Source organism: Prinia subflava, chromosome 1 (assembly GCF_021018805.1).
Source record: "Prinia subflava isolate CZ2003 ecotype Zambia chromosome 1, Cam_Psub_1.2, whole genome shotgun sequence".
NCBI classification, from domain to species: domain Eukaryota; kingdom Metazoa; phylum Chordata; class Aves; order Passeriformes; family Cisticolidae; genus Prinia; species Prinia subflava.
In genome coordinates, this window is record NC_086247.1 from 126,737,982 (window position 1) to 126,754,496 (window position 16,515).

General features: G+C 36.7%; 1 protein-coding gene across 1 annotated transcript in view; it reads left to right on the plus strand.

Annotated features, from left to right (window-relative positions):
- The window catches only part of THSD7A (thrombospondin type 1 domain containing 7A), a 270,216-nt gene that overhangs the window by 161,512 nt on the left and 92,189 nt on the right, over window positions 1-16,515 (plus strand). The window contains exons 6-9 of the mRNA XM_063411466.1: window positions 6,092-6,340; window positions 7,883-8,064; window positions 13,674-13,829; window positions 16,167-16,370. Coding sequence (XP_063267536.1) covers window positions 6,092-6,340; window positions 7,883-8,064; window positions 13,674-13,829; window positions 16,167-16,370 — 791 coding nt within the window. The remainder of the gene's footprint in view (window positions 1-6,091; window positions 6,341-7,882; window positions 8,065-13,673; window positions 13,830-16,166; window positions 16,371-16,515) is intronic.

The following is a 16,515-nucleotide window of genomic DNA, read 5'->3' on the forward strand; positions in this document are numbered from 1 at the left end:
AAAAACAAACAAACCACAAAATTCCTTCCCAAAAGTTGGGAAGATAGAATAGGTTGAATAGGTTCTGACTCCACAGCTCTTCCTGATCTTGAAGGGCATGTGGTCTCTCATCTCTGTGACACTATTTAGTATGAGAGAGTCAAGAGGAGGAAGAATGCCATTTTCCCCTAGGTTTTGTGTGTGATGTCTGGCAATATGGAAGTCTGGGTGTCTCTTAACAATGCTGGCTGTGCTGAACTCTCTGATATGGGGTGTCTGCTTTCCACACCAGTGGCGAGCGTAGTCAGTCATGCCAGACTGGAGCAACTGGGCAGATCTGTAGGTACACCTACAAAGAAGTTTAGAGTCACAGGAGCCTAGACCACATGGACGTAATCCACTATTACATCTAATAGTCAACCAGGATTAAAAAATCACAGTTTTCAATTTAAAAAAATAAAAAAGTTAATTTAAGTCCTTTTCAGTCTCAGCCCTGTCTTTTGTTCCTCCTGAGTGCCAAGTGTTTATGTTGGCATCAATCTCTTGAACCGTAGCCATGTTATTCATTTCAGAATAATGGAAAACTCTGTATGTAATCAAATGGAAAATCAGCTAGAGAAAAAACAAATCTATCAGAATTCTGGGAGAATGAGTATAGTGAATGAAGAAAGGAATAGTAACTGTGAAAATTTCATTAATGAAAATCAAAGCTGAACACGGATAACGGGAAATCCAAAGTTGAATGTTGATAATAGTGAAGGAATGGAGGCATAATAATGCAGACAAAAGTTATTGAAGAGACTATTTAGCTTGCATTAACCTTGCCAGTTGGGCTCCATTACTTTACATTATAGTCAAAAACAATGAATAGCAGTTCTTGTTAAATACCAGTACTGAGTGAATTAACTGAATTTATTGTAAAGGACATGTTCTTTACTGTTCAATTTTAGATTTAAATTACAAACCTCACATTGCTGCTCCATTAAACTTGAGTATGAAAAGCAGTGTATCAGGAAAAGCACAAAATCAAACTTCAAAATGGTGTCTCCTTAATATCTTGGGTTTGTGACTCCTATTTCCATTGACTTATAGATTGCCAAGATATAGTAATGCACAGATATTTTAGAAGTGTCATCAGAATGAATATTTAACAGTCCTCAAATCCAGACCAGTTTTCATCTCAAAGTTGCCCATAGAGTAGAAAGGATGTGTAGTTGCAGGATATAACTGTGTTCAAATAAAACAAGACCAAGTGAAAAAAACAAGACTCTTGGACCTAACAAATAAAGATCCAACTGAAGTGTCTAAGCTGAAAAATGCCACAGAGAAAGAAAATACAGTTATGCGAGGCCTGAAGTCAAAAAATGAAAGTAACTGACCACTTTTAATGCAAAAATAGCTATCTACAGTTATTAGTCAGTAAAAAAGTTGTGTAATGCATTATTTCTAAGATGATGGATGTACCAAAATCTTATCAAGTTTTAGAACGCATTTGTATTAGTTCATGGAGGTGAGCACTATAAACTCTTCTGGGCAAAGATTCAGCTTGGGTTCCAAAAATCTGTAAGCCATAGTTTTCTGGGAAACCAGAGCATATCTTGGGCTAGTGTGACTGAGTACTTGCTGTCTTTCCATTTTTGCTCTCTATTTGCTACTGCCAAGGCAGGTTTCTGACTGCATGGGTTATTAGTTAGTTAACAGTTAGAACCTCCCAGCCATTCTGATGCTGCTCTTCATCTTTTCTCATTAATTCTTCTTTTTAATTACTAGTCCAGTCTGATATGGAGGAAACACCAGCAAAAGCAGCAAATCTCTTCATTGTGCTATTTATGGAATATGCTCATGCAGCAAAGAGTCCTACTGCCTGGTTTAAAACCTATTTATTTTTTCTTGCATTAATTTAGAGATCAGTCTTACCGCCATGCATTTGGCGTCATGAATGCAGTATGCACAGCTTTATCTCTTGCAAAAAATTATCAGAAAATCTCATGTCTAGTTGAATTTGTAGAAGAGGAAATTCCAATGGTCTCTTCCATGACTTTTCAACACAACTTAAAAGACAAATTTTGAAACTGAGATTATAAACACCCATAGAGGTCATTGGCATATAAAAACAAGTTTTCCTGGTTTTTTAAAGTTGTAGAAGTATTTTTCATTCTCTAATAAATCTTCAGGATACCTCAGAAAGAACTTTCTTTTTCTCTTGACTAATCTAATTTTTGCACATCTTTTAAACCTTATTTTTGACTGAAGAGAATTCTTTCAACTGCACAACTTGGTCATTTGTACACAGGTATCGTGGTGTAATTTGCTCCAGGTTTATGTGTCAACCTTTGTTCTGCCCATGTCTTTAGCCTTAATTATCCCATAAATTACTTTTAAATCCCTTGGCTTAACTTTCCTATCTTTAATTCTTAAGTGATATTTAGTTTTTATTTATTGCTGTAGAAGCACAAATGAGGCTGCGGAACGTGAGTAGAGACAAATTCTTGAGGAATGTGAGTAGACACAAATTCTTGACCACATGTCTTCAGAAGAGGTTGAGTAGTAATTATGTTCTGTAGGTTGTCCTTTGAACCAGCACTGCCTTTTACTTTACTTCTTTCATCTAATCTATGTCTTTGAGGTCAGGAATAGGTTTATTGTTGACTTAATAGCAGTAGGGACCATTCATCCCCTGTGATGTTTTGTTTTGTTTGGAATTGCTTTCTCTTTCCATCCTGCCATTTTAGTACTTTTATACCTTAAGCTTCATTTCCCTACTATATCTAACTGTTGTCTGAAATGGTACTTTCTCAGACCACAGCCTTAGTTCAATTTGTATAATTCCTTCTTCCCTGCCAAAAAATTTGGGATATTGTCCTTTGAATGTATTCACTGGATTGAGAGCAAGATGCTGCAGACTTTACATGTTACCCCTGTGCTGCTCCTTCTTCTATCCAGTCTGCTCCGTTGACTATTAACAGCAATTTTATGTAACCCATGCTTTTCTTTGAGCTTTCCAAGCAATTATCTGGACACAACTGTATGGGATAATAGTGAGGACTTATTTGTGTCCTTCCTGTGCCTCTTGAGTAGTACTTTGCATATAACGTGTGTTGTACTTGGACATTAGTCAAGGGCATGCAGATGTTCAGTGCAGAGCTTCTACTGAGTTGTGCGGTATCATGAAATGAATGTTAATTGTCTATTTTTTATCTTCTATTGTGTTACTTGCCCATTTGCCTTTTATCCTGTGAGAAAATTCACCCCAAGTCTGCATGTCTGAATAAGGCATTTAAATCCATGAAAAAGTGCAGAGAGCTTTACCTGAAAGTAAGCTTTGCTTTCAGTTATTTGTGGAGATCAAATCTGTAACATTAGGTACCAAACACAGAAGACACTATTTTTTTTAACCAACACATTCATATTTTGATTCAGAATCAGTCTGCTTGTTTCTTCTGGTAAAATAAATTTTGAGGTATCTGATTTTTCCCTTCCTTATTTCAACACATATTCTTCTGCTGCCTGCAGTATGAAGGAAAACTCTTGATAGTGGCAATTTCCAATTAGCTCTCACTGTTTCTTTAACTTGCTCAAAGAAAACCAAGAGTTAAAAGAACAAATAGTAGCTAATTTGCTTGTATGACTCTTTTGCAAATTTAATTATCTCTACCCTCATAAAATAATATGACAGTATGCACAACAGATAAGAGGTTGTATAGTAGTGACTTACAGTATCAGTAAGTCAAGTGCAAGGGGTGCATGGTTTTAATAAGCAAGTAAGGAATAAATAGATAACTCACTTGGCCTCTTGCTTGTCTCCCTAGTAAAATTTATGTTCTGGTTACAAGAGCTTAAGAACATCCTTGTTTATTTAATTTTAAATTATTTTATTTTACAAGTAAGTATTTGAAGAGAGGCATCCTTTAACTCTGTTGTTTTATTTTTTTTAAGGATCATAAATTAACAAGGGAATTAGTAACCTGGTACAATTCTGTTTGGGTCTTCTTCATGCCCACTTATGGAAATAATTAGTAACAGACATTAGCCTTTCTTATGTAACACTTCTCCCTAACAAGTTTTGAAACAGATGCAAAGGCCATGGATTGTTACACATCATTAGTTGACCTCTTCCCTCCTCACCAAAGCTACTTTGTGGTGGCAATTTTGTGCATGTTTCCTGGCAATGTGCATCTGTAATTGAACTCAGCCCCAGTCACAATGCATGTGAAGAGGTTGATTTGCTCTGCCCTCAGAGGTGTCGCATTGGATGGGACCTTGGAAGGGGAGGATACTTCATCTGTCCTACAAAACAATTTTCAAATACTGCCCATGTTAGAAACCATAAGGAATTTATCTTTTCTCCAGTCATTAAAATGTGTCTTTGGGGGATCAGTGGGTCTATATGTTTTGTCAAAGGTACAGAAACTGATCTATTGATTTTGACAGTACCGTAGTCCTATGCCAGATGGGGCTACATGTAGGTGAAAAAGCCCACTATTAAAGAATAATTTTCCCAAAAAAATCTGAGTGTCTTTCTCCACAAACAGGATGTAGTTTTTTGTCCTAAAGCAGAATAAAAATTGACTATCATGTGTTAAGCATTCTCCATCACCACTACCTTTGACATAATAAGAACATTAGAAAACTCCTGCTGAGTAATCCCCTATGGTCTGTCAAGCCTAGCAGTGTGTCCACCTTATTGTATTCAGTGGTAGAGGGAGATGAAATTTAAAGGCTAAAATATGACACCTGACTGTCTTTTGCAGCCCATTCATTTTGTATTTCTCCAATATTCAAAGTAAATGAATTAGAGATGATGGCTCACAGATTTGTCAATTGCTTTTTGGACAAGCTGACACTGTTTCCACAGCCAGGATCTTCTGCTAGCAAGTTGTAGAATTGATCTGTTTCTTGTGCATATAATGCTTTCATTTATTGTGATTTAAATCTCTCCGTTTCATCAAGTACACCTAGTTCTATTACGATTTTTTTTAATAGAGGTTCAAAATTATGTTTGCTTTATGGGTAGGATCAAATTTTATATAGCAGTAAAATCCTTGTAAATATTATTATTTTCTATGTTATTGTGTTCTTTTAAAGGAAAAAAACCCTAAGCCTTTGTTTATAGGACTGGTATTGAACAGAGCATTTCGTTGTGCTACTTGCAGTACCAGTAAATATTTTTCCTGTCTATTTAACTGCTTCAGAAGTCAGATTTTTATTCCAACCCAGACATGATAAAAAAAGAAGTCTATGTTGCAATTGTAATTAAGGAGACAAAAGTTATGTTCAGTGTAGTCTACCTTCCCTATTTCTCATTTTTTCCATTGTAAATCAAACTTTAAAATAGAAATGTTAGTTTTTGCTTAGATTATAAAATTTATAATGAAGAGTGATTTAGAGGGAGAAAATCTTTCTGACAACCTATGTAATACCCGAATTAAGCAATCAGATAGAAAATGGAAATTAAATGATGGCCTTCATAAGGAACAGGAAATAACTACTATGAGTAGAAGGGAAGACTTCAGTTTAGATTAGAGATAATTTCCTGTTTGGACCATGAGGCATCACTGTGGCAATATACCAACTATTAACAAAGTAAGTTATTAGTGACGAGGCATTCAGTATGTTTTTCATTGTGTTTTTAAACCATTTGTTGTCTGGAAATTAGAAGAAGATGACATAGAATATTTTGTTCTTTGCAAAAACACCTTTATTCATCTTGGTTTTTGATCCTCCCTTACTTGGAACATAGTTCCAAGGGAAAAAAAGAGTAAACCTAAAAATACAAGATAAGAAGTGAAAAATGTATTTTCTCTGTTGTACTTCTATACATGTAGGAAGACGTAGATTTTGATTTTATTCATAGATGTGGCATTATTTTGGTCACAGATATGGCCATACTGGTAATTTTTTTACTATAGAAAATCTTATTTGTCTGGTTTGAGTCGCTTTCACCAAAAGCCCTTTTGGCCGATTTTCAGGATCAAATAAATGTGGAGTTAAACTTTACAGCTTTAAAAATATTTCCTGACTTTCATGTAACCATTGACATTGCTTTTGCTGTAGGAGTTCGTGCCTGTCTGTGGATGTGTGTGCTAAAAACCATAATGCTCTCTTATTGCAGCTTCTGCCAACAGGAGAAGCTGCCCATCACATTTCAGTCCTGTGTGATCACGAAGGAGTGCCAGGTGTCAGAGTGGTCAGAATGGACCCCCTGCTCCAAAACCTGCTTTGACATGACAACCCCTAAAGGGAATCGTACAAGATCACGGACCATTAAGCAGCTCCCTGTTGGCAGTGAAAGCGAATGCCCACAATTAGAGGAGGCAGAGCAGTGCGTGTCTCAAGGAGACGGCGTGGCACCCTGCATTACGTAAGTTGGTTCATTTCAGTTCTCTGTTGCTAAAATGAACAATTTCAGTTAAGCTTACAGGGCTGGTAATGGAATATCAACCAAGCCATTAGAAGAAATAATAGGTAGGACTTTACCTTTTTTCTTTATATTTTTTTATTCAGTGTTCTTGAAAGCCCAAAGTCTGCAAATAGTTCTCATGGTAGTGTAACCAGTTCCTTCCCTAAATACAGGAATAATAAGTATATTTTCATTCATTTCAGTTTTTAAAAGACAACATTTGCATATACACAGATTCAGGCAAGATGAAAATATATTAATTGTATTGATTTGTCAGTGATCTTTTCCCTACATAACATTTCTACAAGAATCATTTTTTTCAGAATTTCTTGTCTGTTTGCGGACCAAATGTTGACACATGAAACAGGTGATAAACATCTGGTTAGCCAAAAGACTATTTTAGTGAGGCTTGTATTCAGCACAACAAAGGCATTACTAGGCCCCAAATGGGACACAGGAGAGGCTAACAGGGACAGCAAATAAATTTTAGGAGCAATGAGAGTGAGCACTTTACGATTCAAGAGATTGCTATATCTAATCAAAATTAATATTACAGTCCCAACTGTGTTTTTTCTTTATCAAACTAAGAATAGGGTCTGGAGAAACGTTACTCGATATTAAGCATCTTTTGCTGTGGTACATATTTTTCATTTAAGTGTTGAAATATCATCTTTCTTTATCTCCAGCTGCATTAGGAAGCACTTTGCTTTACTTAGCCTTAAAGTACTTGTTAGGTGGGGAATTCTGTGGCATTTCTTGCAGTTCATAATCCCAACTGGGGTTTTAACTGTGAGTCAAAGATCTCCTTTGCTGTGTATTCACTGATTAGGAAGCTTCCAGCTTCTCATCATCCATCAGTACCCAGCAGGGACGCTTCAGTGCTGCAGAATGATCTTCCTTTTAACTGTGAATAAAATAACTCACTGAAAAGTTTGTCTGTAGTCATAATAAAAAATACAGTTATAGTTTCACCTTGATATCCAGAAGAAAATTTTGTTTCTCCTACCAAGGTTAACAACAGGCTTTTGGGTTGTTTTGGCAGGGGGGGTGGAGTTGTGAGGTTTTTCCCTCATTTTCTAGCTCTTAACATTTCTCAGCAGTCACATCTCTTTCACATTTTCGATTTTGTTTATATAAATTGTCAAGCTGTAAACAAATGCTGCGAGTCACAATCTTGAAAGTTAACTTATGTTAGCATGGACTATGTCTCTGTATATCAAGTTTTTCTTTTGTCAAATAAAATATTTATATGTGTAGTATGTCTCTGGAATTGAATAGGAAAGTCTTCCTAAAGAGCAATGATTTTAAAAATTAAATAATACAAAAAAAGTTTCCATACACATAAAATGTGAGATTTAATGAACCTTTGTGTGCAAGAAATTGTGGTGCTCAGGCCTTTTATGAAATTAATGAGGTTACTGCGGTGTTTCAGGTTGTATAATTTAATACTGTGTAAAATGGCTCCGTGATTTCCAAAGACCCAATTGCCCAAATGTGCTCCAGGTACGGCTGGCGGACCACCGAGTGGACAGAATGCCGTGTGGATCCTCTCCTCAGCCAGCAGGACAAGAGGCGAGGGAACCACACAGCGCTGTGCGGCGGTGGCGTGCAAACCAGGGAGGTGTACTGCGTGCAAGCTAATGAAAATCTCCTCTCCTACTTAAATACCCTCAAGGATAAAGAAGGTAAATTTGATTCAATTGCAATTAAATTAGTCTGAAATCAGAGCACGTTAGTATTCCAAAGCTCTTTCACAGCCATTGTCTTCTGTCGTGAGTGCCTCCTTACCTTGTGAGTTACTGCTATTTTTTAATTCAGATGAAAATGCTTAATTGTTGTAACAGGGATTTCATTCTCTATTTTGCAAATATAGATTTCAAATATAAATTCCTACAAATTACTATTTCTTAGTACTACTGAAAAATACTGTGCAGGATACCTTTCCATAAGAACACGAATAGTTTGGTCAGAAGTCCTAGATTTGGTTTTTTCATCTGCTGTAAATTTCTTGTGTGTTCTTCGTCTGAGTGATGAACTTGTGCTGTGTGATGTGCAGTTGGAATATGCCAATTCTGGCATGTAAGCTCAATATAAAAGAACTGTAAAAATATTATTAGGTTTCATTCTCAGGGAATTGATTTTTTTTCCTTGATTTGGTCAAGTTTTTAAGTAACTCTCAGGACTTCAAGCCAATGCAATTTCACAGGTTTATTTACCTAACTGAAAGAGAGAAGAGATTATTCCTTGTCACTGTTAAAGCTTTTGCAGCTTCTTAAGAAAAGAGAGAATAGCTTAGAACACAAAATCTTTAATTCATTTGGTAATCTACATGCTTTAGAATAACACTTGAGTAATTTACATTACATCTACTTCTGTCTAGTAATGCAGCACTACAGACTCCGAAATCAGTGAATTAAGCTAAATGCATTTAACTTTTTAGTTAAATTTTATCCTCTACCTATTTCATACAAACACTTATTACTATTTTTAATTAAAAAACATGTGGCCAAATCCTTCAGGAAGAACAACATTAATATGCAAATCCTATGTAATGCCACATTTTGTCCAAGGCTGGCCAAACAGCAGACTAGTGAGGTTCCTGCTGTGGTTTAAAGGTACTCTCAAACTTGCCGTAGAGGTAGAGTTTGTGGGGAATGATAATGCCAACATCCATTTCAGCGTGACTGCTCAGATCAGTAAGGTGTGCCTTGTGAGCTCTGCAGCCCCACATCTGTATCTATTAAAGAAGAAGCTTTCAAGCCTCTCTGTCTTATGCAAATCAGCTCGGCCCAAGGGCTTTTGGTAAATCGCCTCTGCTGAACAAAGTTTAGATGCCTCTGCTGTAGTGTGAACTACAAAAACCTCCCAGCTAAGGAGAGGTAACAATAAAACCAGTGGCAGCTTAGTGTTCAGAATGATGATTAGGATTTTGGTGGGCTGTGAAGTCTCGCCAGATTAGGCGTGTGTGAAATTTACCCTTATCAGACTGTGACAGGAATACATGGAGCCCATCAGGAGGTAATCTCTGCAGGCTCCTGAAAGCTGATTAAAATGTAACTAGTCTTTGGATGCATAAACATGAGAACAGTATTTCAAGAGCTCAAACCGGGGGTGAAGTGGTTCTTAGTTTAAAAAGGAGCTCTGGGCTCTCTCCACATTAGGGACAGATTTTCAGAAGAGGTGCCGCTCCTCTCATCCTCCCTCTCTCTCCCCTCATGAAATAGAAAACAGTGAGTAATTTGAGGATGGGAAAAAGCCAGGGCACACACCCACCAGATTATGCCATGGGGAAACGCCTTCATCTCAGTGTAGTTTACTGTTGGTTGTAGCAAATGCTGTCTTGGTAAGGCTGCTTTAAAGACCTCCATTCTCATATACTCATGGTGGCGTTTCCCTGTTATTTCAGAAAGTCAGTCACAGAGCAAGTCGAAGGCTAGTGCTGCACCTCTGCTATCAATCACTTTTGAAATAACAGGTAGGTAAATTAAGGCCTCCAACCTGACCTTTCGATTAAGAGCATGCAAAGGAGGCAACGTCCCTTTTGGGGGACCTTGTTTGCTATATGCGTATAATTAACATGTTTATATAAAACTCTGAAATAGTTAAATGGATTTGAGCATTCTCAGGAAATTTCAGATCAGTTTGAAAGTGACAGGCCAAAATTCAAACTAATGAAGTTCATGAGCCAGCTGGGATGCTGCAACAGTTGCCTGCTCTACTCCTGAACCTTTTTAGCTAGTGGCTGCTTTTCCTCTCACTCAGCACTGGGAATTGTTTTGCAGCTTTTGTCATAGCTGCTGTTTCCAGTCCCTTCTGTAGATTTAAAACAGAAGTTAGGCCTCTGGCAAGAATTTGAACTTCTAATACGTGGCTGAACCAGAATCCCTCACGCCTTTCAGGTCAGTAGAAAGAAGAAGGAGCATTGATTGTGGTAGTTAAGCAGTGGTAATCAAGTTTCCTGGAGGCCACAGTCATTCTGCCATTTACTTGCCACTGACTTAAATAGTTTCATCTCTGTCCACGTACTTAACTGGTTTAGTCATGAAGTTTCTCTTACTATATGAAGTGGACTGTTTCATCTTATTCCGAGTACCTTTAAAACCCTTGATGTAGAATAAAGAGGAGGAAAGTTCCTTTATGGGCATAAATTTATTCTACATCTGCAAATACACATTTGTTGCCCTATTAAACACAGGGGAACTGCTTACATGCATGGAATTGTGCCACTTCTCAGAGCATAAAGTTCTGAATTATCTAATGTGTTTTGGTGAGAGCATTCAGCATTATAGAAAATGAGAAAAAAATGTGCTATTTAATTGTTGGTCATAATGTGTTTTGAGCTTGGGTTTTTCTTGGGATTTTTGAGTGAGAGTACTTTGAGAAATTTCTTTGTGTTGTTTGCTATGAAACCAGTGTGACAAATGACCAGAGAGAAATATGAAGTTGTGTCTGCTTAAACTGATGCATTCACATAGAAATTCAGTCCCTTTGCCAGCCTGGTCTTTACTGGGCACTAGTCTCTTGAGGGTCTTTAGAGAAAGACAGAGAGTTTGATATCTTGATAAATGTAGCAAATGCATAACAGCAGGAGTGTTCTTTTTCTTTTCAGTAGTTTTTAAAATACAATAATTCAAGGTGGTGTTTTCCAAGGATACACAATAAATTCAGTTAAAATTTTCTAATATAGAAGATGGTTTGAGGAATGGATAATTAAATCATACTTTAGTTTTTAGGTTACTACCCTCAAACCTGAAATTCCTTGCAAACTGAGTCTAATTTATTAGTTAGATTGAAGGAGAAAGAGAGATTATCAAAATGCAATAATTTTTGTTTTTATTTTTGGCCCCAAATTTGGTCAAATTTCACATAGATCTGGTAGTATTACACACAGTCTGATCAGCATTCAACATTACTTCCAAGGAATAAAGAACATCTTCATTGCTGACACAAGAGAGTCTGCCAGAGACAAGACAAGGTTTTAAACTGTAAATATATGCATCCAGTATCGTCTTATCTCAGAGTGTCTTTGCTAAACAATAAGCATTAAAGCCTATGCTTAATCATACTTTTGTGATGTTAATTTAAAGAAATTAATTTAAATTCATGGGAACAAGATTGTCATAAGATGCCCAGGCAAAGCTGTTTTCGTATTTTGCTATCATCTTAAAAAGAGATTTCTGAGTAATCCTGCATGAAATTCATCTTAAGTGCTCAATGATGAAAACATTCTTTAATAATCTGAAATAGAACTTTTCTTTCCTGTGGTTGAATTTTGTTGCAAAATCAAAATATAAGAGATAGCATTTGTACATCACTTAGGGTCTAAAAGCAGCATTTGAAAAGCATTTTAGCATATTTAAATATTTATTGATACCTGTGATATGAAAACACTGTTATTTAAATGTTCCTGATTAAAGATCTTTGTTATTTTTGTGAGTAAAATTCCCTGAACTAGTGTGATGATAAGTTCTTTATCGTGATGAAGGCTAGAGATGAAGCATGAAATTCCTCAGAGCACTTTCTCTATTCCCTGAAGCAAGACTGTGTCTCAGGAGTATGATTTGCCCTTAATTTAATTGGGCAATTCCCCAATTAAATCAAGGTTAAAAATGTATGGATAGCAGTTACTTGCTGGTTTTCTTTTTTTATTAGAAGCTATTCAATACAAATTCAACAGGCAAATTATGTTTACTTATATCCATTTTCTACACCAAATATGTATATTATGTTGATTGTCATGCATGTTAGGTGTGCATGTCAAACTTATTGTAAAATTCAATAATATGTCACAAAATTTAATTTCAACATAACATTAAGCTAATGCTGGTATCTTAGGCTTTATATTATTTTGTTTCAAGAGATTGGTGAGCTAGAGGCAGTAATATTAAATGACTATCTGTCGCCTTCATGCCTTCATTATGTAGAGCAACACAGTGTAAAACTGTGCCAAAGAGGCAGTGCTTAAAACCAGAATAGAGTGGGGATTTTAAATTCTATTTTCCCCTTTAAAAAGTGAGACTTGGATGCTTTTTTGGAAACTGTAAATACCGCCTGCTTAGAAAATCTGAATAGGAAGTCATACACACATGTCTACAAGCTTGACTGTACTTCAACAGCCTGGTGTTTACTTTCACATTCTATGAGGGGTTATTGATCTCATCTTTCAGAAAGATATTTTGTCATATACTGTATTTGTTTAATCTGAGAGTCTTTCCATCAAAAGTGGTGGCAAAATTAATGACATAATTTCCCCATGGGAATAAAAATTACTGAATAGAATGAGAGTGTTTTAAGTTAAGGAATTTCATGTTTCCTCAATCAAACAAAGTGAAATAATATAGCAGATTTCTAGCCGATATCCTCTGCTTATTATAATATTTTGTCGAGTCCTGTATTATGAAAGGAATTAAAATATTTCTTTCAATAAAAAGGTACATTTTTCAGTTACAGTTCTGAGCCTTACTCTGACACCTTATAGATTTGTTCAGTTACTTTTATTACCTGAAAGTCAAAAGAATAAAGTATGGAAGAAGAAGGGTGATTTTGGCCCATGTTATTTATCTTTAAGGAACAAAAGACTCTACCTTCACATGTCTCTCTATAGATTAATAACACTTAAAAAAATTGTCTTGTTCAGTTTTTACATCTACATATATACATTATGTATACATATTTATAGACATATATATATCAAATGCAAACCATATATATATCTGAAACAAAGCCTTTCTTGACTTAAATTTGCTGCTGCACAAATCTTACTCCTGAGTGTGCATTTGATGGTCTTTAGAGTAAAAGAAAGAAAAGTTTTTGCCATAATTTTAGCTGTGTTTTAGGTTAAAGCTTAAAAATAATCTTTTAAATATTAATTAACCAGGCCTTTGAAGTTATAATATCATATAGCTTACGTATACAAGTGCAAAGGGGTTTATGCAGCTTTTTGTTCAGTTCTTAAGAGAAGAAGTCATGAGATAGCAGGACAGAAATTTATGCAGACTGTAACGTGAACAATGGTTGTAGTGGTGTAATTTACCCCTCAAAGGAAAGAACTGGGTCTGAGTGGGTGCTGCAATATCAACAGTCTCCCCATCTCCACATAATGGGATTTGACTTTGTTCATGCAGAGAGTAAACTGATTTCCATTCCATTTTTTCAAGGCAGGCGTTTTTCCATCACGTCATCAGATTAAAATGATGAGATGGCAGCCTTTCTGACTGAAGGATAGTTCTGTCCACTTAGAGCTGAGGATCATGACCAGTGACATATGAGAAATCTTTTACCTTTGTTTTGACAGCTTCAAGGCCAGTAGACCGCAAACTGTGTACAGGACCTCTTCCCAGCACCTCCCAGCTGTGCCATGTTCCCTGTCCCACGGAGTGCGAGACCTCGGCATGGTCAGCCTGGGGACCGTGCACCTATGAAAGCTGTGATGACCCTCAGGCCAAGAAGGGTATGTAAAAGTTCAGTAGAGCCTTTAATGGGGGTATTTACTACTCCTAAGTCACTAGGTTATGCAAGCACACAGAATTTTGTACTAAGAAGTGCATATCGAGTGCCTTTGGACATCAAAATAGTCATTGAATTAGGACTACATTTGACATCACTGTTACCCCAAAGGTAGCAAAAATGTAGCCTCTTTACTAGGCTCTCAAGATCAGTTTGGGTTTTTACAGGTCAATCCCAGTTTCAAAATTTCCTCTCAGATTGAAAGGGATACAATTTGTGTGTTTAAACAATTTTGAGACTGTCTCAAAAGAAGGACAGAAGCCTCCTTTGAGGTGTGTAGCATATAAGGCACTCAAAGATTTACAGTTCAGTAATAGCTTAGGAATTCACCATTAGACAGTAAAGCTTGATCTGGCAAAGAGATGGCACCATTCACTGTTGATACGTGATGCAGTTTTACTTATGACATATGTGCTGGTTTCAATTTCAGCATGTTTTACAGCTTATTGCCATGCAGAACAGATTGTAGTAACCTGACCTCAAAACAGGAAGGCAAGAATACGGTGACAGGGACCTCATGTTAGAAGCCTGTGGGCTTCTGGCTGTAAATGAGAAAAACTGGCCGAGTCATTGCTGCAGAGATTGTCTGATAAAAGTTGGGAATACAGACTTGGCTTCTTGATTGAAAACAGTCATCAGGAAGGGCAGCCACATATGTCCACTGGAAGGAGCAACTGTGATTACTACGTTTGCTTAGCTGGATCTTTCTCCCATACTGGTAGCTACACTTCTGTCTGGGCAGCAATAATACAGGCTTTACAAAGCTGTTTTGTGGAGCTCTGACCCAGCCTTGATCAGTTCAAGAAGGAAAAAGCAGTTCAGTGTGAGAATCTACCAGATTAAGTTTCCTCTGAGGACAGCTGTCAAGTAGTCTGTTATTTCTGTTGCTGTTCCATCACTGAAAGATTTGCTACATTTTCAGGGCAAAATTTAGGTTTGTGAGACTGATTTGGACATCTGTCTAATAGAAATACATTAGTATGTACTTTGTGCAAGCCTTTATTCCTGCACACACGAGCAGGGATCTTTTCTCAACTGCCAATGTTTTCTTCTTATCTGGAAATGCTTACATTTTATTTTATAATTGCATTGACAGTTCTTTTGAGAGAATGATGTGAAAATTGCATAAGCACTCCCACTTTTAGCAGCATGTGTGTCTACATATTTCCAGACCATTTGCATCCTTTGTTGCTCTGGATATTGGAGTTCTTTATTTTTGAAATTATATCAGCCTTTTGTGTCAGGTTTACTAAACCTTTTGCACATAATTGGCTGAAATCTTCAATTTAGGAAAAAAGAAAACAGCAACTGAAGATAAATGGAAATGTATTTATAAAGTAAATAATTATTATAATTGAATTAAGATGTCTTTAAAGAATCAGGTCTTGCACACGTGTATTTGAAAACTCTCCTGTTAAGTTTGTGTCCTGGTAGAAATGACAGAGTTATATGATGTATTTTATAAAAAATATCTGTATATTGCTAACTTGCCTGAATACTGATATAAAACAAAAGAGACTATGAAAAGATGTGAAAAGATAAACTATTTCTTGAATCCATTCATTTTGGTTAGGTTGTTCTGACCGCGTTTAGTCTGTTTTTTCCAATGGGCCATCCCGAAAGGAGAGAGGGGGTTGCTTTTGGTAGCTGGCATTGACCTGGCAGATGACACAGTGCATAAAGGCCTATCATTTTCTCCATTCCAAAATGAGTTTAGGTAGTCTTAAGGAAATTTTTAAATGCTTGCAAGGAAATATTGCGATGTTTATTACTGAAAATGTATGCACAGGACTTCAGTTTATTTCCATGTTTTTCTCACAAAGTCGTCTTTTTATTCTTCCATTTTATTTTGGAGGGAGAAGGAAATGTTGATAAGCTGATTTCACTTGAACATCCATTCTTGTTGAAACATACCTAAGAAGAAAACAACATATTTGAGAAATGGTAACCCAGCAATGTAGTCAAGATTTATAAAATGAAGTGGATCTTGCAAGAGTCATGCTCAGGAAATGATCCTGTCTCCTTCCTGGAGTATGCATGACTATGATAAACAGGGGTTAAAGGCAAAGCCTCCTGAGAAGGCTGAAATCTAAAGAAGGACTTTAGACCTTCTTTAGTGAGTTCTTCTACCCAATTATCTAAAAGACATTGTTGTGCTGAGTGTTTGTGGTATGTTTTACAGAGAACAGAAACAGAACTGTTCACTCTAGGTGCAGACAGATACAGAAAGTGCTTCACTTCACATTTTAGAGTTAAATTGTTATTTTCATGGACCTTTCAGGCTTTAAACTAAGGAAACGTCGCATCACCAATGAGCCTACAGGAGGAACAGGGAACTGCCCTCACCTGTTGGAAGCCATCCCGTGTGAAGAGCCCTCTTGCTACGACTGGAGAATCACGGGGCTGGAGGAGTGCATCCCTGACAACGAAAAGCCTTGTGGCCCTGGGACACAGGTCCCTGTTGTTGTCTGCATCAACAGCGATGGTAAGATGGATGCTTTTTCCTACAGTCCACACCAGCCACAGTGAAGATACTAAAATGTAGTCCAAAAGGGTATCAGTTTTTGTTCTCAGCTTTCTTGATCCTTAAAGCCAAGCTGTCTGGAATAGACATAAATGTCCATTGATAC